Source organism: Triturus cristatus, chromosome 11 (genome assembly GCF_964204655.1).
Source record: "Triturus cristatus chromosome 11, aTriCri1.1, whole genome shotgun sequence".
Taxonomy (NCBI): Eukaryota; Metazoa; Chordata; class Amphibia; order Caudata; family Salamandridae; genus Triturus; species Triturus cristatus.
The window spans coordinates 520,189,653-520,214,717 of record NC_140594.1 but is presented as its reverse complement, the minus strand read 5'-3'; the positions used below and the strand labels follow the sequence as shown (position 1 = coordinate 520,214,717).

Here is a 25,065-nt window from a genome sequence, read left to right as displayed (position 1 = left end):
TTTCTTTTTGTTTTGTGTGGGATTGAATGTATATAAAATGATATATATATATTTTTTTCTTTTGTATGAACTGTTACAAAGGATCAATTTGTAAGGACTATTCGATGTATCTATTTGCATTTGATGGTAGCAATTTCCATTTCTGTCACTCATCTCTTCTTTTTTTTGTATTTTGTGTCGAAGAACAATAAAATTATTAAAAAAAAGAAAAAAAAAAGAAAATACTGATGTTTGGTATCATGCATCTTGCTTTAATATATCCATACTGATGCCAGTATCGGATTTATAAAGATTTGCACCTAGAAGGCATCTTGGAGGTGTCCCCTGCATCCCTAGTAGTCATTTAGAGTGTTGGTTGACTTGTATCGTCCAGCCTGCCACCACAGACTAGTTTCCCGCCTCCTGCAGGTAAGGGCCGGTGCTCTCTGAGGCCTGAAACAATGCCTGTCTGACGCAAGGTGATCACACCTTCTCCAGCAGAATGGCTAGTGAATTTAGCATATTAAAGCCAGTGGCTTCGAATTCTCTGCCGCCTTGGATATGTGACCACGGCTTCTCCCCAAACCTGGGAAACACCACCCCATGTCCTGAGGCCCATTTGGTACCAGAGCATATGGGAAATTAGATAATCAGGAGGCTTGTTTCAGTTACAGGCTAGTAACCCCCTAAGGTGGGCTACCTGAAGTGGATAGCCATCTAAGGGTTGCCACAATCTTGTTTTTGGTGCAAATAGAGAATTCTGGGCCAGGTGTTTTTAAAATTATTATTTTAGAGTTTTATATAGGGCTGGCTAGACTCAAAGGTATCAGAGTGCTTTACATGTTTTGAGAATAAGTTTACAAAAAGTGCATGACCAGAGTCAAGTGGTATTCAAAAATAGTCATATAGAAAAATATAGGACAAGAGAGCAGTAAAGTAGAATACAGTAAGACTACTGTCAGGGAACTTTCTCGACGGGAATAGTCCAAGAGGTTGGGTCTTTTGGAGACGGAAGTCATGACGTGTTCTTGATGAAGTAGTTGTTAAGTAATAGAGGTTTGAGTTCCCGTTTGAATCAAGAAAAGATGGGTTGCAGCGTAGTTCCTTAGGAAGTGAGTTCCAAACCTTAGGGGCATTTCCGGAGAAGGCGTGTGTTTGAGATGATTTCTTTTTAAGTTTGAGAGGTATGTGAAGAAGCGAGTTGGATCTTCTCAGAGCCTGGCCTTTCCTGCTCTCGATTGTTAAGATTCTACACATTTGGGGGTTTTAGTATGTAGGGCTTTGTGGGTGATACATGCTGTCTCGTAGATGCACTGTTTGGTTCCTGTGACGAGTTTGGCAGTCGCAATTGAAGGTTTTACTTCGGGGCTCATGGTGGATTTTGGGGGTTCCTGTAAGGATGGCACAGATTTATGTCTAGGGTGATACCCAAGGATTTAGCGGAGTTGGACGGTGAAATAGGACTATTTAGTGCGTCCAGGTTTTTGAGCCATTCTTGGATGGGTAGGGTGATTGCTCTCTGGGGAGAAGAGTAGAAGTTCAGTCTTGTTGGGGTTCAGCTTAAGGGTGTTGGTATTTAGCCAAGTTTGAATCTTAGTTAGTGTGGCATTAATATGTTGGATGTTGCCGGTTGATTTTATTCTGTAGTAGAGTTGAGTGTCATTGGCATATAGGTGATATTTGATACCAGCTTGATTTAGTAAAATTATGATAGGTTACATGAAAATATAGATTGAAAAGGGCTGGCAAGAGGATGGAACCTTGAGGTACGCCCTGAGGTACTGTCGCGGTCTTTGAGAGACATCTGTGGATTTTTATTTGCTGGGAGTGATGTTGAAGATAGGATGTGAACCATCTAAGGACTGTGCCATTTATACCAATATGGTTCTGGAGTGTCTCAAGTAAAGCTGAGTGATGTACGGTATTAAATGCTGCTGATAGATAGAATAGGATTAGAAGGCAGGAGTCGCCTTCATCTAAGGCACCGTAAATGTTGTCGGTTATATTGAGCATAGCAGTTTCATGCTACATCCTTTCCTGAATCCTGATTGGAAGGTTTCTTGGAGGCTGAATTCTTCTATGTGTTGGTTGAGTTGAAGTAGAACACACTTTTCCAACGTTTTAGCTGGGAAAGGAAGATTGGTAATGGGTCTAAAGTTATTGACGTTGTTTGGGTCAGCCCCAGGTTTTTTTTAAGAATTGAGGGGACTTGGCCGAGTTGGAGGGACTCCAGGACACGGCCTGATGAAAGAGAAGCATAGATGATTTTGGTCTAGAACTGGGTGATAATATGGTTGAGATTTTGAACTAAGATGAAGGGAGTGGATCGGTAAAGTGGGAAGTGGACTTCAGCTTGGCAATAATTTGGAAAATTTCACCTTCTGTCATAAGTTTGAATTCTGACCATTTAGCATTATTCTTCAGTTGAGGAAATTAGTTATTTGTAGTGTCATTCCGGTCTCTAGTCCGGTCCTGAGGGAGAGTTTCCGTGTTGACTAGTGTGTCTGTGGAGCCGGTTGAAATGTCAGGATATTGTGAAGGGTGAGGGATCGTTCGGTTTTGACAAGTTTGTCAGCGAGGAAATTAACTATTTCTTCGCAGCGTTTAGTGGTAGTTATTGTTTTTTGTAGGGATGTAAGTGTAATTTGCGTTATGTTATGTTGAGCTCCTTAGGTCAGTTCTTCGCACAGTCAAGTTGATTATGAAAGAAAGTGGCTTATTCCCTGAAAATGTGTTTCTTGTAGGAGAGCTGTTCGGATCTTAGGAGTGTGAGATTCGCCAGTGAGGGGTCCTGTTTCCATAACCTTTCGGTCTGTCTAAGTTATCTTTTTTCATTGTTAAGGTCTAAGTTGAACCAGGATCTAGATTGGATTTTTCTCGATCTCTTCAGTTTGAGTGGTGCAACCTGGCTAAGAACATTGGTCATTGATGATTTATAGTGGGCAGTGAGTTCATCAATGGTTTGAAGAAGAGATTGTGAATGCATTTTAGCATCGATCCTGGATTCTAGCTCCATTTATGGGACATGCTGGATGTTCCTAGCACAATGCTTGGGTTTGCTGGATTGTGCTGGGAAGGATGTGCGGTCTAGTTTGAGAATGAAGAGAATTTGATGGTGTTCTGATCTATCGACAGGGAGGGAAACAAGCTTACTTCTAGTAATTATCGCATCCAGAGTCGAGCCTTTATTGTGGGTCAATTCATTACAGAGTTGCTTGAGATAGTTGATTTCCAGTAAGTTATTACGGTTGCAAGTTGTGGGGTTTTCTGTGCTGTTCCAGTGTAGATTGAAGTTGCCCAGGAGCACATCATTGGAGCCAGTTAGTGAGAATTGAGTTATTAGGTCAGTAAGTTCCTCGGTGAAGAGTGTGCGATCACCAGATTGGTAATAGATGGTGTGGAGTTTGGTAGGAGTGGTGCCTTAAGTTTTGATTTCTACTCCGAGAAATTCGAAGGTGAAGTGAACAGGTCTATTGCTGAGGTTAAGTGTTCGTTAAGCCAGGTTTCCCTAAAGAAAGCAATGTCGATTTCCTCCGCAAGTAAGGTCTCAGCAATATCTGTGGAATGTGTCGCTGCTGATCAGAAGTTTATGGGCATACAAGTTAGAGAGCAATGGTTATTTTTAGCATAGCACAGTGTTTGGATGATGGTGTATTGAGTGGGAGGTCTGGGGGATATGCTAGGTCAAGGGATTCTAATTGTGCTAATGATAACTGGGATCTGGATGCAGGCTTGGTGTCTGATTGGGGGGAATTTGAGTTGTATGACTCACTGAGTCGTTCCACTTCTGTTGAGGATAGGGAGTTGAGTGCTCTGTAGGAGATGTGGCTCGTGTGGATGGAGTTATGGTCAGTGAGAAAGCGGACTGTTGGAGAACTTGTAAGGGAGTCTAATTCGAAGTTCTCTGGGCAGAGTTGAGTGTTAGCTTGGCCTAGATCACAAGGTAATTTTTACTATGGAGAGGTCTTTAGCTAGAAAATCAAGTTACTGTTCAAATCGGCCAGAAACATGGTGATAGTGTCGGGGAGGTTGCCTATTTCTTGAGTAGGTTGGCAAATGGCAGTTTCTGAGTCTAAAGTAGGTGAAGTATCACTGATTGAGGGGAGGGAGGTGACATCGTGGTAGGAAATGTGGAGGGTTTAATGGGCTGGGTGGATTCAGCAACGGGAGTCTGGGATATGTTTATGAGTGGTGCTCAGTGTTGAACGTTCTTAAATTGGGACTGGTGTTCTTGTACCTACTGTGAGTGATATGGGACTGTGTTTTGATGAAGTCATTGGTGTGTAGGGTGTAGTGGGGATATGACTGGAGCTCACTTGACTGGCTTGCGTCAGGGGTAGTGGCAGTGGTTCTTAGTATGGCGGTGGAGTCCTGTAAGTTAATAGGTTCTTGGCAAACATACTAGGGTGTAGGGGAGGAGTGTGGGAGGGGAGATGGATCTGGTTGGGTTAGAGAAGCGAAGAGTGATGGGAACTGTCTGTCAAAGATGGAGAGGTGATGGTCTGTTGCTTGAATTAGTATGTTCCCCATACTGAAGATTGATATGCAAATATAATTTTGGGTAGGGGTAGTGGTGAGTTTAGTACCATAGGGAATATTGGTAGTTTTTGCAATTTGAAGGTATAGAAGGAAGATGTTCCTCCATTTTGCAGGGCATTTACAGTAGAAAATGCGGTCAGGTTTCGTGTTGCCATTGATCATGCTGTGGTAAGTATCGGTTATTAGTATTTCTGGAAGATGTTTGAGAAGGTTGTTTGCATTTTTTTCTTGCATTATTTGAGAGGCTTTTGGGATATTTTATACTCCTTGTCTTTTGGGCCGAATCTCTCTCAAGTGTTGAGTGGGGGATCTTAAGATATGGGTAAATCATCTTGGCTGCCCCTTGCATTAGAGTCTCTGTTAGAGAGGAGGTGTATTACGTTGTAAATTATGGTCAAATCTGCTATCATGGCACTGTCCATGTCAACCTCCCATCTTCTTATTAATGGCGGTTCACCAACGCCCAATTTTTGTGCTATGTTCCTTTTAGCAAGAGCCCACCCCAGTGACACCCAGGATTGTTCGGTTTGAGTTAGATCCGTGGCCTCCCATATATTTAATAAACAGAGCCTTGGGGAGACGTTAGGTTTCCCCCCCCCCCACAGTTTCCATTCTAGATGTAATTTCGTCCCAGTATATTTGGATGACCGTACATTCCCACATCATATGAAAGAAAGTTCCTTCCTAGGAACAGTGTCAGAGGCAATGTGCGTCTGTTCTCCTCTCTATTTTTAACAGGACTCTTGCTGCTAGGTAGACTTTGTGCAATGTTTTAAGTTGTATCAGCTTTAGTCTCATGGGGATGGCGATTTACCGGGGGGAGGGAGCGCGTCTTGACAATCTTTGTCTTCTAATTCTCCCACGTCCACCTCCCATTGCTGCCTAAGTTGTGCTAACTGATCCGGTCGATTGTTAAACAACTTTTTATATGTTAGAGATATGGCTTTCTTGGGCATAGGGTCTAGTAGCAATCTAGCTTCTAGAGGGGAAGCTTCGGATAGTGGGCCCCCCACAGGCATCGTTGCTTAAAGGGCGTGACTGATCTGCAGATATCTGAAGGTTTGGGACTGCACTAATTAATACTCTTTTTGTAGTTCAGCAAATGGTAACAATGCCTGTTTATTCCACATGTCCCCTACTGCTGAGGTGCCGATTAGATCCCATTTATCAAATCCTGGACAAATGCTCTATCTACCAGGCCACTCTGATTGCCGGAGTGGGGTGTTACCTTTGTGATTTTCTTATGACATCCCATCTTTTTTGTAACTAAATGCCAAATTTCTATAGTTCTGGCTGTAGGACCCGTTAAGTGCAGGTGTTTGTGGTTCGTGTAAAGGACTCTACGATATCCACCCTGTCCCTTTAGCCAGCTATCTATCTGAAGGCTTGGCTCAGTTTGTGGACCATGGACCCAGTGATTGATTACAGTCAGCTGGGATGCCCAGTAGTATAGTTTAAGATCCAGTATGGCGATCCCGCCATAATATCACCCCCCCCCCTTAGTTTCTGCATTGCGATAAGTGGTGCCCTCCTGTCCCACAGCAGGGTGCACACTGCACTTTCGGTGCTTGTAAAATACGCATCAGGGACCTTAAAGGGTATTTTGCAGTGCGTATAAAAAGCGAGGCAGTGCAAGAATTTTTAAAAGAGCTGCTCGTCCCAGGAGTGTCAGTGGGAGGGTCCGCCAATGGCTCACATCAGTGCGCAAGCGGGTCAGAGGCCCCTGTAGATTGATGTCTGTTAGAACTGGGGTCTCTAGTTGGCAATGGCTTGCACCTTTGACCAAGTCAGGGAAAGGGGATTACACTCCTGGATAACCCCTGCTCACCCCCTTGGGAGCTTGGCATGAGCAGACAAGCTTATCTCAGAGGCAGTGTGTAAAGCATTTGTGAACACATACAGCAATACAGTGCAAACACTACAGATGGACATCACACAGGTTTTATAAAAATAAGTATTCTTTATATAGACTTAACACAAGACCACAAACGACAAAAATCCACAATACTCTAATCGAAAATAATACTTCAAGATGGTAGAGGTAGTTCAAAAATAAGAAATTCACTTAAAAACAGTCTTTGCAACAGATAACCCCAACTGGCGTTATCACGACATCAAAGTCAAAGAAATCCCGAAGTACGGCGCCGACTGAGAGGTGCGCGGCGTCGGGCCTGGAGTCAAAACAGACCCACACAGAACATTACCTTGGAAATGCGAAAAACAAAGACCGCTCACTGCGTCGGGGAGATGCGGTGTTGTTGGCGCTGTGCGGCGTCCGTTCCTTGCTTCGGGGGGCGATGCATTGGGTCCTTGATGTTTGCGCAAAGCAGGGGAGGTATTGGTTCCTTACCGGAGAGGAGGTGATGTCACGATGGCGCCGAAACCACGGTTCCGTACGATGTCACGATGTCGATGGATTCTTGACCTCCCACGTCGAGGATCGGCTCCTCGCGGATGTCGGCTTCGGAGTCGATACGGCAAAGCAGCAGGTGCCGGGCCTACGTCGCAAGTCGGAGCAGTGCTCAAGGCATATGGCAGGTTACGATGTCTCTCGCTGGCGTCTATGTGGCACGGCGGCCGGCGTCAGGTCTACGTTGTAAGTCGAAGTAGCGCTCACGGCTTCGATGCAGAGTACGGCGTCGCTTGCCGGCGCAGGAATTGCAATTTCCGCTGTAGCAGCTAGAACAGCAAATTCCATGTGCAGGCAAACAGAAGGGGTGAAGTCTTTTGTATCCCTGAGACTTCAGTTTGGAGGCAAGCTCAAATTCAAGCCCTTGGAAAAATATTTTGCAAGATAATAGAAGTTCCTTAAAAGTTCCTTCTCCTTTTCATGGCAATCAAGAAATCACTGCATGCCAACCCAGCAAACAGCACACTGGCAGAGGGGCAGTCCAAACTCCTGCAGCTTCCTTGGTTCTTCTCCTTTGCAAAGGTTCGTCTTGTTTTCCCAGAAGTGATCTAAAGTCTTGGGGTCTGGGCCCCCATATTTATACTACTATTCTCTTTGTTCTCTGAAGGCAGAGGGTCCTGTACTTAGTCCAAACCAGTTCTGGGTGCATTCTGCCAGTGGACACCTTCTTCCTTTGTCAGTTTGTGCCAAGGTCATCAGACGCACCACAGGAGGTGGAGCCAGCATTGTGAAAGGCAGGCACAGCTCTATTCAGGCCCAGGTACTACTCCTCCCACCACTTCCAATGCAGATGGGTATATTCAGCCTTGTGCTGACTCACCCTGTCTCCTAAAGCCTCCCCAGTCCCTGTCACTCACAAACCAGACATGCAATACACAACCTAGCAGAGGCAGGCTCGAATGGTTAGGCAAGAAAATACCTACGTTCTAAAAGTGGTATTTTCAAACACAGAGGGGTCGATTCCGATCCGGGTTGGACAGCTCTCCGAGAGCTGTTCGTAGCCTTACCTTGCGACCGACACGTACCCGTAGCCGGTCCATCCTGTTGATGAAGTACGATGCGCATAACTGCCAAAAACCCGACCGACACGTAGGCTGTGATTCAAGCTTCATTCTCCGTCTGAGCCATAACTCCTAACGCTGAACCGAGTCGCCCGGAAGCAGTATCCATAGTTTCCGCCCTGACAAGTACGATGCGTACTTCCTACGCGCCGGACGGGTCGCCACGTACGGCACGTCACGGCATCCGGAAAAGAAGCATATCAGCTACGATTCGCGCCACAACTCAATCCACGGCTACGAGACGGACCAGCTTGCAACAGGTACGAGACGGAGCAACAAGCAGCGTGTACGAGACGAACACATCATGAATCCCATCGCGCAGGTCATACCAGTACTCTACATCTATGACCGGATCAGGAACAGACGCGGACGGCGCAAACGGTAAGTCAGACACCTACCACACAAACAAACGACACATACACGCAAAATGGCACACACACACAGGGGATCCACATCCTGGCCACTAACAGCCCACCATAGGGGTTGTATGGCCAGCACCACTACCACCCCCACCCATAGGTCTTTTGTTGCCCATCACCCCTGTCACCCCCACTCAAAGGGGACCTGTTGCCCATCGCCCCTGCCACCCCCACTCATAGGGCTTATGCTGCCCTTCACTACTGCCACCCCCACCCATAGGGGACCTGTTGCCCATCATTCCTGCCACCCCCACCCATAGGGGACCTGTTGCCCATCTCTCCTGCCACCCCCACTCATAGGGCTTATGTTGCCCATCACCCCTGCCACCCCCACCCATAGGGGTCCTGTTGCCCATTACCCCTGCCACCCCCACTCATAGGGCTAATGTTGCCCTTCACTACTGCCACCCCCACCCATAGGGGACCTGTTGCTCATCTCTCCTGCCACCCCCACCCCTAGGGGACCTCTTGCCCATCATTCCTGCCACCCCCACCCATAGGGGACCTGTTGCCCATCACCCCTGCCACCCCCACCCACAGGGGACCTGTTGCCCAGCACTATTGCCATCCCCACTCATTGGGCTTATGTTGCCCATCACTCCTGCCACCCCACCCACATGTTGCCCATCACCCCTGCCACCCCCACTCATAGGGCTTATGTTGCCCATCACCCCTGCCACCACCACCCAGAGGGGACCTGTTGCCCATCACCCCGGCCACCCCCACCCATAGGGTACCTGTTGCCCAGCACTACTGCCACCCCAACCCATAGGATGGGTGATGCGCCACACATCCATCATACTCCAACATTAGGTATGTCAGCAAAATACATCCCCCCTACATCATGACACCAGTGTGCAGTCTGTGACAAATGCCCACAACAGTGATTATGACTTTGAACATACAATGTAACTACCAGCACATGTGTGACCAAAAAATGAGTGTGGCCTACACAAGGCAAGCATCACAATAGCACTGTGTCAATGTAACAATAACACCCTCTCACTGTGTAGAACAAACGTTAAGTGTGGGGTTCCAATCTGCAGAAAATGTCGAGAATTGTGGTGATGGGGTCTAAACCCCCCTCATCACAGTGACCAAAAGGTAATTGTCATCATGGTCAAAGCTGCAAATGCCAAACAGCATGTATGATTCCCGGTCCCAACACATGAAACACTTTTGGGGCAAAGTAGTGGTTGTGTCCCATACCCACAGAGATGTGGTGAGGCTAACAGTGCTGTGAAAACAAAACATACTCTCGGCCATGTGCAGACAAGCACCACACATGGGGGCTGACAATGCATACAGTGTACATTGACACAAAAGCAGAAGTGACCATCACAAAGCATATACACATCTCGAAAATAGACACACCAATCAAAACAACCTGTGGAGACTGTAGCTGTCAGCTCACAAACTCCCATTCCATGCCAGCAATTGCACCTAACAACCAGGCTGAATGTGCAGAATGACGTGATATGACTCACAGGGACAGCAGGGTAAATCACAAAAACAGCATCCAGACAATGGCCCACAACAGCAATACCAATGCACTGATGCAGATGCACAAACACAAACAGGCAACCTCACACTGCACATCTGACACACCATGTGTGTGTCTGTCTCAGTATCCCCAGGCAACTACACAACACATGAGGGGGTCTGAACCACAGTCACACAGATGTGGACACAGTGCCATACAAAAGTAAACCATCATTGGGACCCCCTTAGTGGGCAATTAGGCATTGTGAGATGAGAGGGAGCACAAAAGACACATGTGACACAAGCTGGAATGAACACAAACTAACACAGCAAGAGACTGACACACAACAGCACTACTCCCAGGGAACAGACATTGGGGTGACACAAGCATGCATGACACCTCCACTGTGATGACTAAGGTAGATGTCGTACAAACTGAAACCCAGACATGTGTCCTGTGCCACAAACGTACATCACATCTACACAAACACAAATCACTCAGTATGGCCCGTCATCCATGGACAAACGAGAGCTAGGGGCCCATCCATGCAAACATTTACATCAGTCCACCCTCAACACCACACACTCTGAACTGCAACAATGTGCATCTGTGAAGCCCACATGGACAGGTGACATTGCACATGCACCCATGACAAACACAGGAATGTTGGGAGGAACTAAGGTGCACAGACTCATCACACAAGGACAGTTTACAAACCTGGTGAATGACAGACATACTGCACAGTATGCGGTACATGGCCATGACGTCAAAGCTCACATAACCTTCTGAATACCTGCCACAGTCCCAGGACAATGCAGAAGCCAAGGCGAACCACAAGGCACACATGCTGACACCTGCAAACATTGCAGCCCTGAACCGGACAAGTTGGAGCAGTCACACACATACACATCTCAATCACTGAAAGGTATCACCTAGGGACAACTACATGATATTGCGAACAAACAAGTGCCTTGAGGACCCCTGACTGTTTCCCATCTGCGTCTGACATCATCATCATCATCATCACCACTCAGAACTGACAAATCCCAATGATGAACCACCAATTAACAGTAGTGTGTCATGCACCCACACATCTGGTAGCCCATGGCAAAGTTGTGGGATGAACACAGTACCACTCAGCAAGCATAAACAGGAACATATCAAGGGAACACTTCCTGTGTATGAAAAGGGATGTGGACACACACACACATGCTCACACAACACACACCATGGGCCCCGGCAAACAACACACTTACTTTAGGGGACCGAACTCCTGTGGAAGCCCAGCTGTGCCATACATAGTCACAGCACGTCTCACTCATGTCAGCAGAACACTTGGTCAGTCAGCCATCAGTTACCACACAATGAAGGCTCTGGCCACAACAGCCTGGGTACGTGAGTCTCCCCTAAGTCATCTGCACATACTCAACACATATGTACAGCAAGTTGCACAGAGGACCCAGTTGCTCCTATACCAATGATGCCCACACCTGTAGGTCCAGTGGTGATGCGCCCAAAGTCAGGGAAATATACAAATTGGACAATGGGAAGCACATCATATGTGCATGGGTGCAAGACACAGATGTGACCATGCAAATGAAATGTTCACAGAGATGTCCACAAATTGTTGATCGTCACACACACCCAGTTAGCTGCAAAGGATGACATGGATACCGACCAGAATAGGATACATATCTCATGGAACACATGGAGTACCTCACATCAACACCTCAGTATTCAACATTGTAAATCCAGCATTAGAACTGCGAGGTCATGCTAAACATCATCAACCTAATGTACAGCTAAATCAAGTTCACAAGGATAAAGAAAAAGCTTTATTCAGCATATGAACATTTAAACGTTCGTTCAAACAAAAGGCCAATGGCCAGTCCAATCAAATGACACGGAGTGAACTTGAGTGACAACTGTCACACGTTGCTTGCCTGCACTGCTAAGGACAGGGGACATCCCCTCGGAGGGGCACACATGGGGACAGGCCAGGCACCGCAGGGACAGGATCAGGGCGCAGCAGAAGGAGGCAGTGAAGGGGTGGTGGATGCAGGAGAGTCACTGGCAACTGCAGTGGAGCTGACTGAAGTGGTGGGTGCAGTCACAACTGTGGGGCACAAGTCAGATGGGGTGGCTGCCAGCACAACTTCAGTGGGCAGGTCAGATGGAGTGGATTGGGTCCTCACTGCAGTGCCCAAGTCAGACGGGGTGGTCGTGGACTCCACTGCAGTGTCTACATCCATGTGAGCGGAATGGGGTTCAGGTGAGGTCGGCAGGACGGGGGGGGATCACGGTCCCCACATCAGTGGCACTAACTGTCTGACCGGGTGTGGAGGAGCAAGTGGTAGGGGGGGAGGGACTCAGCATTTTGGGGATGGTGTATCTGTGGGTGGGGGAACCCGGGGCAGGGTGTGGCGGGGAACCTCTGGAGTGGTGGCCTGGTGGATGGAGGACGGAGACTTCGTCTTGTAGGTGCATGGCGGGGGTGGGGTCTTGCTCATCCAGCTCCGGGGGGGATTTGCGGGTGGGGGCCTCAGTCTGACTGCGCCTGGGGGAGGGTGTCCGGGTGTGAGGGACACTCCCGTCTGTGTGTGGGGACTTCCTCTTCCCCTTGTAGTCTGGATCTTCTGGGTCATTGGGAAGAGGCCAAGATCACAGAGGAAGAGCTTCTGTGGAGATGGGGTTGCAGGTAAGGCAAGGGAAGGGGACTGGGAAGGAGAGGTTTCGGAGGACTGCGGAGTGGTTGTGGAAGCTTGTGTGTGTGACTGCAAACCATCCCCTGTGAGGGTGGTATCAGTCCTGTGCGCTTGCTTGTGTGCACGTCTAGCCCTTGGTTTGGGTGTTTGTGTGCTGCCCGTGTCTGTGGCTTTGTAAGAATGTGCAGGTGTGTGTTTGCTTGAGACAGGTAGGCTGCTAGGATTCGTGGGTAGCTCAGGGGTAGGAGGGGTGCGGGACTGTTGGAGGAGGGATACTGCTGCCGTCAGGGAGGAGGCCACGGACTGATTGGTCCTCTGTAGGGCAGACATGCCCGATGAAATGCCCTCCATGAACGACACCAGTTGCGTCAACAGACTGGTGTGTGCATGGAGGACACTCAGCATCGATGTCTGCCGTACATGGATCTGTCTAAGTAAGTCCACAGACTCCTCACTCAGGGCAGCAGGGGACACGGGGGCAGGGGGTACGGTGCCTGGCACAAAGGAGACATGCTCGCGAACACGGGAGCCGCCACGGACCTCTGGGATGGGAGGGTGGTGATGGTGGTGGTGGGGGCGGTGGCGGGGACAGCCTCACTAGCTGGGGTTTGGTGGCTGCTGACACCCGCCTCCACAAGGGAGTCATCCTCAGAGCTGCTGTGGCCCTCAGCTGGGGTGGATGGTGCTGAGGACTCCTCGGTGTGGCTCCACTCCCCCTCCGTGCCACTGGGTCATCCCGACTCCTTGCCTTCTGTCCCAGTCAGGCTCTGTGGCTCCTCCTGGTCCGTGGAGCTGTCCCCTCCTGTGGCCGTGGATGTATCTGGATAGAAATAGGAAGAAAGAGAAAAACATCAGTCACCTGCACTGACTGCACACACCACAGTGAGTACATAACAGCACATCATAGGGCAAGGCCTGGCATCATCAGCTGAACACTGCTCAAAGGGCCAACACTGTTTAGAATAAGCCAATTGTCATTCTCACTATCAACCATGGCACACATATCCCTTCTGGACTTGCACCCATATGTCTGTTGCATGTTGGATGCTAATACCCCAATGTGCCGACATGCACCGCCCACACATTTGTTGGACATGCAAGTGAACATGTAGGAGTATGTCACAATACACAGAGCACATCTCTTGCCACTGAGTATGGGCAGAGACTCATTTCACATGCTTGTGATGCATGCCAGCAACACACACTATGATGTTCTCATGTCCTGATAGTCAATGCCACACTGGGGTGCATGGTGCACACTTGAACACAATACAGGATCACTTGTAGCAAGTTAAATGCCATGGCACCGGCATGCCTGGAAAGTCAGTCAACACTGTCTCCTGTCACAGGGGCAGGGCATCCAGACAGCAACAGTATGCACTGTGTCACAATTATAGCTCAGGGTTAAAGCAAACTCTGCAGATGACAAGTGCACTTGCCCATCCCCTGCAAACAACATATCCAGGACCCAGAAGACCCCACATCATGCAAATCAGACATATGAGTCTCTGCGAACACAACTCTCAGTACATTAGCACATCACAGTCTGCTGTGCATGTAACCCAGCTGCCTGAAGTGCACAGTTGCATACACCATTGTGCGCTGTCAGATGATCACACACCTATATGTCACACAGGTCTTGTCTCTCACAGTCACATCTCAGATGTCCTGCTGACCCTCAAAATCATGGACACCCCAGTTGTACGCAACAGGAAGCCACACCATAATGACACATAGGCAGACACCTGAAGGCACATGTCACTAAGCACAACCTGTAAGTTGATGCACAGGAGTGGGATAACAGAGTGATTGTAAATGCCCTTGAGTAGGCATGACTGCCCAGGTCTACGTGAAACAGTGTTTGGCCCTGGACAGTAGTCATGTGGCTAAGCAAGTGTGACATAATTTATATACATACTCCTGAGGCCCACAAATTGGAGTCCCCTGCTGCATGGTTTTGTTTGAAATACCACATGTGGAGAGTCAGACAAGCAATTGGAACACATATCAAGGGCACACACAGATCACATTTCAGATCCCAAACATTGGGTAAACAATTGACCCGCCCATGAAACACACAACAGAGTCACGGGAACAGATGCTGTCCGGAAGCTGAAGCATAGCTGACTGGAGGGACACAGTGCCATAGTGACACAAGCAACAGACTGTAGGGGCCACACATGTGTAACAAATGAGGAGGGTGCATCACACAATTGAGGGACATGAGTATTGGACTACAAGACCTACCTAATGTGGAAGTGTGACCAGGCCAAAAGACTGCAATTAGCATGTCAGACATATTACACAGATTAGGCATGGACTTACCCCCTCCTTGCTGCTGTCTGGCCTTCAGCTGCCTATCCAGGTCCGGGAAGACCACTGCCAGTATCCGGAGCATGTGGGTGGCAGGGTCCGGTGTCCGCCCCTCCTGTGAGGAGGTGATAGCTTCAGCTGGACTCTTGTGAACCTCCGAGTCCAGCCCCCTCTTCTGGCAGTTGCGGATCCGGCGCTTGTAGACCCCCCACCGAACTAACTGCCCGGGCGATGGTCAGCCATATCTCCTGCTTCTGGTGGGCATCAACCTGGAGGATGACAAAGTTAAAAGTACATTAACACACATGCCCCATATTTGTGCTGCACACATTTGGATATACATGTCATCATCACAAAGGGAAATGAGTTACACAGGTAGTTCAACCATGGAAAAGGACAAATAACTTGCATGTCTGACATGTTAGCAATGCCTGGGAAGTTTAAGCAAGCACAAATGCACTTAAGCAGCAGAACACATGTTCATTAAATGTACCTACACACTTTGGGGGATGAAAGTACTCTGTGAGAATGCTTGCCACTGGTGTACACACTGCTAGTACTGCTAATCAGACAATATGCATAATTCGGAAGGCAGTGGACTGCACACTCACCTGCTCCCCTGGTTTCCCATACAGCTTGCTGTACTGTGGAAGGAGCCCGTACAGCAGGGCCTGGTTCTCCTCCTCAGTGAAGGCTGGGGCCCTCTCCAGAGTACGTGCCATAGCAGGAGCCAGATGATGCAGAGACAGCAGCAGTGGCAGCAGGGATGTGGTCCAGTAGCATGTAGTGCAGGCAGGTGAGTTCCCTGGGGGCCAGCCAGCCTTATATCTGTGCTGCAGAGGCAGACTCTGTGCCATGTGTCCCCAGTGATAGGTCCAACACGGTTGCATTCTATGAATCTGGCCAATCCATTTAAATGTACGACTCGTACACGTCTTCCGCATCGTTCCAATCTTCACCTTCATAAAACCCTAGGAATTGCAACATTGTTGTAGGCATCCAACTGAATTTCCAGCGCACAACTCGTACAAGTTTTGAATCCGCATACGTCTCCATGACAGTCCAGAGCCAATGGGTGCGCCCGGCTCGGTCAACTGACTGTACAACGCGTAGTTTGAAAATACACATGCACCCGTCTCCATACGATTCAATGGCCAAGGCGTACGCCTGTCTCGGACCATGCCTGCCCGACGCGCATGCATGATAGTCACTCGCGTCGGACCTTATTGCAGTTAATGACTAAGCGTACGCACGGCTCGGGCATAATCCGTGCAATGCGTACGCATTGTCACCTGCTACGGACCTCATTGCAGTCAATGAAAAAGCGTACGCACGGCTCGCTCATGATCCGTGCAATGCGTACGCACTGTCACCCTTGTCGGACCCCATTGCAGTCAATGACAAAGTGTACGCACGGCTCGGTCATGATCCGTGCAATATATACGCATTGTCACCCGCGTCGGACATCATTGGTGTGACTATTTGACGTCTTCAACACACAATTACTTGCCAGGGACACATTTGCACACCTACCATACTACTGTATTGGCCACACAGTGTCCCATGGCATGTAATGCTGCATTCCCTGTGTGTTGGTCGGGGGGCAACATTTGGTTTGTTGTGTGGCACTTTTGTTCAGCCACTCCCAGGCTGTGCACGTGTTCATGGGGGCATAATCCTTTGTGTGTTGTGCCCATTACCACTGTACAGTAATGGGCATGAGTCATGGACACAGTTGCAGGTTGGATATGTTTAGGACATGTCACATACACCCTGAGTCCTGGGGGTGATGGCATGTACGTCACAATGAGACCTGTAGCCCCAATTCAGATGTGCACCCACAGTCTGTGTGCATGTTGTGTCTCAGATGTGGATGATCAAATGTGCCCAATGGGAGACAGTCTCCACATCCATGTGGTATATGCAGCAACCTTGATGGTGTGTGTGTGTCTAAGGGACGTACATGTAGGGCCTGCAGGGACAACAGTGGCCACAATCTGTGGGACTCGCGCTTGCCTTGTGGTGTGTACATGATACACCATGTCCATGCCAGTGTTGATGTGGCAATACAGGGACCTTGGGTATCTGCATGGCAAAGATCTGTGATGCCTGGGAGACATCAGGCCTCACTTGCACTGTGGTGTGTGTTTGTAACATCACCGCAGTACACAGGTCGGGTGACACAGCCCAATGATTGGCCATTGCACTACATGGGACTTATGTGGACATGTGGAATTGAGATGTGAGGTGATGGTCATGTAGGTGACATATGTGTCCATGCCCAACAGCACACACCTCAGTACATTGTGTAATGTCATGATGTATCATGTGATATTGAGCCTGGTCATGGCCACATGGGTGAATGAACCAACAATCTTCCTTTGTTCATCTCTGTTCTGCAGGACACCAGCTGTCCATCGACCGTTCCCAGACCTTGAAACCATGCAGGAACGCGACTGCATCCGACGGTACCGCTTCACCAGGCCACTAATTGAGGAGTTGGCGGAGCAGATGGCGCCACATCTGCTACCTGGCCGGACATACCCTACAGCACTGACCCCCGAGGTGAAGGTGATGGCAGCCCTGCACTCCTTTGCTACTGGTACCTTCCAGTACACTGTGGCTACAGCAGGAGGTATGTGTCAAACTATGTTTACTTGTGTGCTACGCGATGTCTTAGAGGGGATGTTGCATTTCCTTGACCTGTACATCAAGTTCCCTAGCCCAGCTAAACTCCCTGAAATAAAGGATGCCTTCTATACACGGGGGAGGATGCCGAACGTCATTGGATCTATTGATGGTACAAATGTGGCCCTGATACCACCACAGGCACATGATCAGGCATACCTGAACAGGAAACATTGCCACTCGATCAATGCTCTGGTGGTATGTCTTGCAGACATGTGTATCACACATGTGTGTGCACGGTCCCCTGGTTCTGTGCACAATGCCTACATAATGAGGAGTAGTCGCATTGCAACGCTGATGTCACAGATGCCAGATCAGCGTGCCTGGCTTGTCGGTGTGTACTGACTGTTTACCATTGTGTGTTTGGCAATGTTGTATTCCGCACTCCTACAAAACTCAGCTACTTGTTCATTCTTTTTTGTGTAGGTGACTCCGGATACCCCAACATGCCGTGTTTGCTGACACCCCTCAGGAACCCTGTGACACCAGCCGAGATGCGCTACAATGAGGCACATGGTCGGAGCAGGAGGGTGATTGAGCAGACATTAGGCCTCCTGAAAAGCCGCTTTCGCTGCCTGGACAAGACCGGAGGGGCCCTCTCATATGAGCCTGCAAAGGTGTGCAAAATTATCCTTGTATGCTGCATGCTACACAACATGGCAGTGCGGAAGAAGGTGCCTCTCATCCAGGATGATGATAACCTACCTCCGCCACCTGTGGAGGATCCCGGCCTGGGCCACGAAGCCAGTGATGATGAGGATGAGGGTGACGTCTGCTCACAGCTCACCAACAACTTCTTCACATGAATATGAGTTTCCACGGTTGTTATGTCAATGTTTGGAGTTAGCCTGAAATGTGTTGTGGCTGCTCTGTTGCTGTCCTGAGTGTGTCTGTGTGCCACTTGACTGGATGCCTTCAGTGATGTGTACATTCAGGTGGTGTGTACTCCACAATAGGGTAGTACTGCTTACTTGTTTCTGTGTAGGTTTCTTGTGACATGTCTTGTCCATGTGTATTGCATTTCTCTCCTGTTCTGCTGTGCTTTTGACTGTGTCTTGTGTCTGTCCTTCCCAGGGTACTTTGCCTGTTGTTTGGTCAACACTAACCCCCAACACCCAGAATCCAACACCAGTGTGGGAGTAGTCAATTGCCATCAAGTGATGTGCCACACAAACCTGGACTTCAATTCTCAGACACTCTGTGACCGTGCGTCCACCGTAACGTACAATTGCCTTGCAACTATTGTGGAATAAAAATGTTGCTGATGTGTAATGAACCTGTGCTATGCTTTGTTAGGTGCATTGTCTGTCTTCCCACATCTGAGTGGCATTTGCTTACCTCACCTGTGGACTTGTTACCACTGACCATGGATAGGTGTTGTGTCTGTGCATACCAATGTGTTTCAGGTCAACATCATTGTGTGGGATGAGTAACATGGCCATGGTGAGTATGTGTTGTGTTGCCGTAGTGGTGTGTCTCCCTCACATGTGTCACATCACCAGACTCACCTAACAGTGGTCACATTGTTGCAGTATTTGGCATGCACTGTGTTGTTTAGCAGATTGACATCTCCATGACACATGACAAGTTGGAATCACAACAGAGGCAAGTATGGTGTACTGGTGAGTTTATTTTCGGACATGTGTGAGCAAAGTGCACAGGATGGTGGGTAAGTTCACATTAGAGTTGGAAGTGCTAGTAGATGAAATGTCCAGAGTAAAGTCCACAGTCATCTGCTACATTGGACCAACATGAACCCTCCATGTCATGTGGGCGGGTTGTGTGCGTTTGAATAAGGTGAACGGGTTGCGCACAAAGAACATTGTCCAGAACAGGTTTAGAAGTCCTGGGGGATGTGCTGGGAAATCTGCCTCACATGTCCTTCTTCGGACGACCCCTCTTCTTCTTGTGGGGGGGATCCTCAGGTGAAGGCCTCTGCAGTGCAGGGGACTCTCCGCCAGAGTCTTCCTCCCTCCCTGTGGCGCTGGCAGATGGTGTTGCAACAGATGTTGTGGCGACACAGGGAGGTGTGCACAGGTTTATGCTGATCTGACGGAGGCATTGGAGTATGTCCCGATGCACCGCAGTAAGGGCATCCCACTTTGCCTCCAGGCGGGCATGGTGGGCAGCCTGCTCCTGTTGTATGCCCTTGAGGATCCCCTCTACCTGCCCAAATCCTCCGGTGCTATCCTGGTACGCATCTATGATGTGTGCCAGTTGGGGGTCATCATGCAGTCCAGACCCCTCTGCAAGGCTCGCCCTCTGCCTCCCACCCCTCCCAGCACCCCTATCCACACGGGCAGGACCAGCGGCGGGCCACACAGGTGACACTGGGACCCCTTGGGTGGTATTGCTGGTGGTGTTTGCTGTAGCTTCCGGGGGGTCCTGTGTCCCTGTGCTGTGGGTGTTCAGTGGCCTTGATCTGTTTGTGTTGGCGGGAGTGCCCTGTTGGTTTCCAGATGGTGGAGGCGTGGGTACAGGGGGTGTAGATGTTGGTGCTGCATGATGACTCACACCGGAGGGGCCAGGTTGGTCGTTGTCATCCGAAGAGGACAGAGACAGAGTCAAACCAGAGAGCTCAGTGTACACCAGAGTCTGGCACTGTGAATACTCTTCATTTGGTGCTGGGTCCCCAACACCACCTGTGTTTGGAAGAGACACACAATGTAAGTTATGTTTCTACAGGCATCAATGGTTCACAAACATGACATATTCTACTGTACGAATGGATGCCTGCCTGTACACTTCTTTCTTCCGGCTTGTCACGGACAGAGATTGATATTGTTGTAGCACATTGCCCAGCCATGAAGAAACATTTGTCTGTACATGATCATTGCTACTCAAGTGCCATCACGTTGCTGACACAGGTGTCCTCCCTGTACACATGTGAGCTTTAACAAGGTCATACGTGCTATTCCACTGGGGATATGTTGTACTATTGGGACATGTGTGGTAGCGGAGTTTGCTAGTCTTTGGGTGCCACATTGGTGTATTGGTACGCCATGGTCACAGTCCGGTATGCCTGTGATCTCTTTGGAGGAAGTGTTTTCTTCCAGTGTGCCTAGTGCCTATCTCATTTCATACAAGTGGTGATGTCACCATCGTTAATGAGTCTGGTGCTGAGTTTTGTACGTGCATATGTGATTTGACTTGTCAATGTTCTCCATGGTGACATGGATTGGGCAAGGTAGCACTCTGGCTTTTCAATGCTCATGACAGTGAGGGCCAGTGGTGTGTGTGTTGCAGTTTGGCTGCTGTAACTAGCATGTCTCCTCCAATGCTGTCCATGTTTGACCTTGTGTCTACAGTGTCTATGTCAGTGAGTGGTGTGTTGTGTGAAGGATGCCTATGTTTCAGCACGATGTAGGTGTGGAATGCAGGTCACAACAGCACCGAGTGTGAATGTGACCATGCTATGGTGTCGGCTATATTGGTGTGTCCATTCCATTCACTGTCAGATGTCCCCTGTCATTGATGTATATGTGAATTCCTGTGTGTTATGTACAATGTACCATATATATGGCTCTCCACATTTGTCATCTGCAAGACACACTTCCCCTGCCCGGCCAGGGGGCACCCCTGGACACTGCATCCCCAGATAATGATTTAGAACATATGGTTGCACTGGCTGTGTGTGCGACCGGGTTTTGTTTGGTCAGTGCATATGTGTGATTGTCAGCCACATCATTTCTCAGGCCCAGTGTCAGACATCTTGACAGTCCCTTCCCACTCCCTGTGAGGGGAGCATGGTTCAGTGTGAGCTTGGTGGGTCATGTGGGTGGGTGGGGATTGTCTGTGACTGCAACTCCCATCATGCTCTTGGCTACACCCCCCTTCCCAGCATGCCCATACTTCCTTCCTCTGGACTCTGCTTCCCTGTGAGGGAGTGCGACAGCAATGGCAAGATGGCTGACTGTGACGTCCTGGTGTTTGTTGTTGCCCTGTTCCCAGCAGGGCCTTGGGCTCCCCACAACAGAGCCCAGTGTCAGACATCTTTTCAGTCCATTCCCATTCCTTATGAGGAGAGCATGGTTCAGTGTGAGCTTGATGGGCCATGTGGATGGGTGGGGATTGTCTGTGACTGCAACTCCGATCATGCTCTTGGCTATACCCCCCTTTACAGCATGCCCATACTTCCTCCCTCTTGACTCTGCTTCCCTGTGAGGGAGTGTGACAGCAATGGCAAGATGGCTGACTGTGAAATCCTGGTGTTTGTTTGTCTACAAGTCCAAAGAGAGCCCCTGTGCTTCACACAGCATCACCCAGTATGGGGTATCTTTTGCTGATATTTCACTGGGGTGTGGGTCAATGCATTCTACCCGGTGAGTTGTGTGTGAGTTGGTAAGTATGGTCAGAGCTGTCAGTCCTCCTTCCCACCCGGCCAGACATCCCACCATGAAACATGCTTCCCTTGGAGGGCGTGCAAGTTGTCTTTCATGATGTCAGTCAGTGGTGTCCTGCTTCTGATTTGCACACAACCCCTACCAGGGCCTTGTGCTCCCCACAGCAGGACCCAATGTCAGCCATCTTATCAGACATTTTCCACTCCCTGTGATGTGGGCATGGTTCAGTGAGGTCTTGATGGGCCAATTTGGATGGGGAGCATTATCTGTGACTACAAACCCCATCATGCTTTTGGATACACTCACTTCACCTGCATCCCCACTATTTCTTCCTGTCAGTCAGCTGCACTGTGAGGTAGTGTGTTTGTGGTGGCAAACTGGCAGTGTTTATTTGGCTTTGTGCCATTGCCTTGCTCTATTTGTTTGTAGGTTGGTACATGTCATGACACAGTTCCAAGTCACTAGGAGATGGCAGGTATTGTGTTTGTCTGACTAGCATACACATCTTGGGATGATTATCTATTGGTTACTGTGGCTTTGCTTGCGGTGCATTGTTTCACTGTCCCCTTGCCACACAATATTGGGTATGTTGTTTGTGTACTCACCAGGCTCTGGTATGTCTGTTAGACCATGGACTCTCTCTGGTGGTAGGATGTCCCGCACCTTCTCCTCCCAGGTCCTGAAGTAGACTGGTTTGGCAGGAGGGCCACCGCCGGTGCACTGACTCGTGGCGTGATCTTTCTCAATGAGTTTCTTGACCCTCCTGCGCACGTCATACCACCTGTTCTGGATATCATCCTTTGTGCGCCTTGCTGGTGCTTGTGCGTTCACCTTGTCCACAATCCTCGCCCCACATCTTGGTTTTCTGTGACATGGGGGTCTTTTGGACCAATGTACCAAACAAATGTGGCTCTACTCTGATGATCTCGTCTACAAGGACTTCTAACTCACTATCTGTGAACTTTGGATTCTTCTTTGGGGGCATGGTGATGGGTGGTGGTGGTGAGTGATGTGTGTGTGAGGGTGGGTTAGTGTTGGTTTAGCTAGCTGTATGTGTGAGTGCTTTTGGTGAGGTGCTGATGGTGTGTGAGTTGTGTGATGGGTGAGTTGTGAGTGTGTCTGTGGTTGCTGTGTGATGGTGTTTGCTGCTGGCTGTGTCTCCTATTTGCCAGGGATCATGATAGTGATTGAAGTCCTTTATATAGGTGGAGTTGTGGGTGTGTCTTTGTCCCAGTTTTTTTTATTTGATATTTATTGGCTTTGTCATTGCTTGTTTGGTCCTTTGTTTGTCTTTTTTCCTTTGGGTTTTCTAGGCATGAAGGAGACGTTCTTCTGACCGAGACGGACACTGATGTTGGCTCGTGCAGGCTTCTCAGCCTCTATCACGCTGACTATCTTCTGTGTTTCATACACGTCGGTCGCGGAGATCTCTATTACTTGTGGGGCTGGTTTTCTGTGCGTGTCGGTTGTGCGGCTTTGTCTCAGTGCGAGTCTGTCTGGGTTTACACGCATTGCATCGTACTGCGTGGGTTGGGCATCGCGGGTACGTGTCGGTCGGGTTCATTCCGGGTTCGTGTCGGTCGGTGAAACTCGCATTGGTTTTCGGGCCGGATCAATATTTTCCCTACGGCTCGTATTCCGTACGTGTCGGTTGTAATTCACACATGCATGGGTCGTATGGCTCTGGTCCGTGTCGGTCGGTCTCCTGTCCGGATCCGGGTCGGTCGGTACGTTTTGCGAACGGAATCGGCCCCAGAATGTTAAAACCAACTTCCCAGTTCAGGCATACTAAACTCTAATTTCTACCATGTTCCCTGGGTCAGTTAAGATTATAAGATGTTATAATCAAACTGCCCATTCTGGCCTATGGGGACAGGTAGCCTTGCAATAGTGAAAAACGAAATAGGCAGTAATTCACTATCAGGTTATGCCACACACATCAGGGCATGACCTACCTTTTACATACAATGCACCCTGCCCTAGGGCCTTCCTTAGGGGTGTCTGGTATGTAGGAAACGGTAGATTTAGGGACTGGCAAGTGGCCACTCTACAATTAAAAGCATTGTGTATGGAGCGGGGTATTAGGGCAGTTAACAGCAGAGTCCCCTCAGATAGAAATGGTTCCCACACATTCGGTAATGGACTGAGAAGGAGCCATATTGATTAGTTTCTTATCAATCTTGAACACTGGCCGCTCCTCATTGATATGGAGGTTATAGAAGGAGTAGAAAGCGACCATAACCCCCTTGTACTAAAGATGTTAGTCCGAGGTTTAGTAATGCCCCAGCCACAGGTAGTTCAGCGCTCGACAGCTAATGCCCTGATTTGTAACGATATGAGGCGAGTCAAATGGGCCCGCATTTCGGAAAATGATCAATCGCTCGCTTTGATTAGGGCGGAAGTTGTGAAGTCCCTAGCAGTCTTCCAATCTGCTATACCTCACGCCAATTTAAATGAGACCATAAGTCGAGCCCCTGAAGATTTATTTGGTAAAATTAAAAAACAATTCACAAAACCCAGTAGGCAGAAAAGTAAAGCCATCACAAAGCACGCTACTTGGGATAACAAGTCGTGCAGAGAAGCCTACAGGACCTTGGCCTCAGCCATAAAATCTAAGGAACTAGGCAGAATTAGATTAGCACGTAAGAGCTATAGAGCACCTCAGTTAAAAGCAAAGAAAGAGTGGGACGAACTTAGATGGCAAGACCCCCAACAGGCCAGTACCGAGAAAAATCTTCAAAAGTTCTGGCATCTGGTTAAATGGGGTAGTGGTGGTCAGACTCCCATACCACACAAATATGTGGCACCAGAACAGTGGGTCACTTTCTTTGAGGCACAATTTGCTGCTGACGATGTGAGGCGGATTGATGAACCGTTTCAAGTCCCTCAACCAGACACTGTGTTAATATTTGATCTGTGTGAGGTTGAAAAGGCGCTAAGAGCAGTACCTCATGGTTGAGCCCCGGGCCCTGATTGTGTACCGGCAGACTTGTTCCTGCATGACAGTTACATCTGGCAAAGGTACATACAGCAAATGGCAAACGCAATTGCTAGTGGAGCTCCAATACCAGAATCTTGGTGCGGAGCAGAAATCCTGCCAATTTACATAAAGGGTGACCGGTCTA

General features: G+C 49.0%; 2 protein-coding genes across 2 annotated transcripts in view; both read left to right on the top strand.

Annotated features, from left to right (window-relative positions):
• The window catches only part of LOC146784501 (zinc metalloproteinase-disintegrin-like VLAIP-B), a 3,966,015-nt gene that overhangs the window by 61,580 nt on the left and 3,879,370 nt on the right, over positions 1 to 25,065 (top strand). The window lies entirely within an intron of this gene.
• LOC146784503 (uncharacterized) lies at positions 15,579 to 18,403 on the top strand. The gene is made up of 3 exons (XM_085635108.1): positions 15,579 to 15,705; positions 17,312 to 17,544; positions 18,024 to 18,403. Exons 1-3 carry the CDS (start codon positions 15,644 to 15,646, stop codon positions 18,401 to 18,403), a joined length of 675 nt encoding a protein of 224 aa, XP_085491234.1. The 5' UTR covers positions 15,579 to 15,643.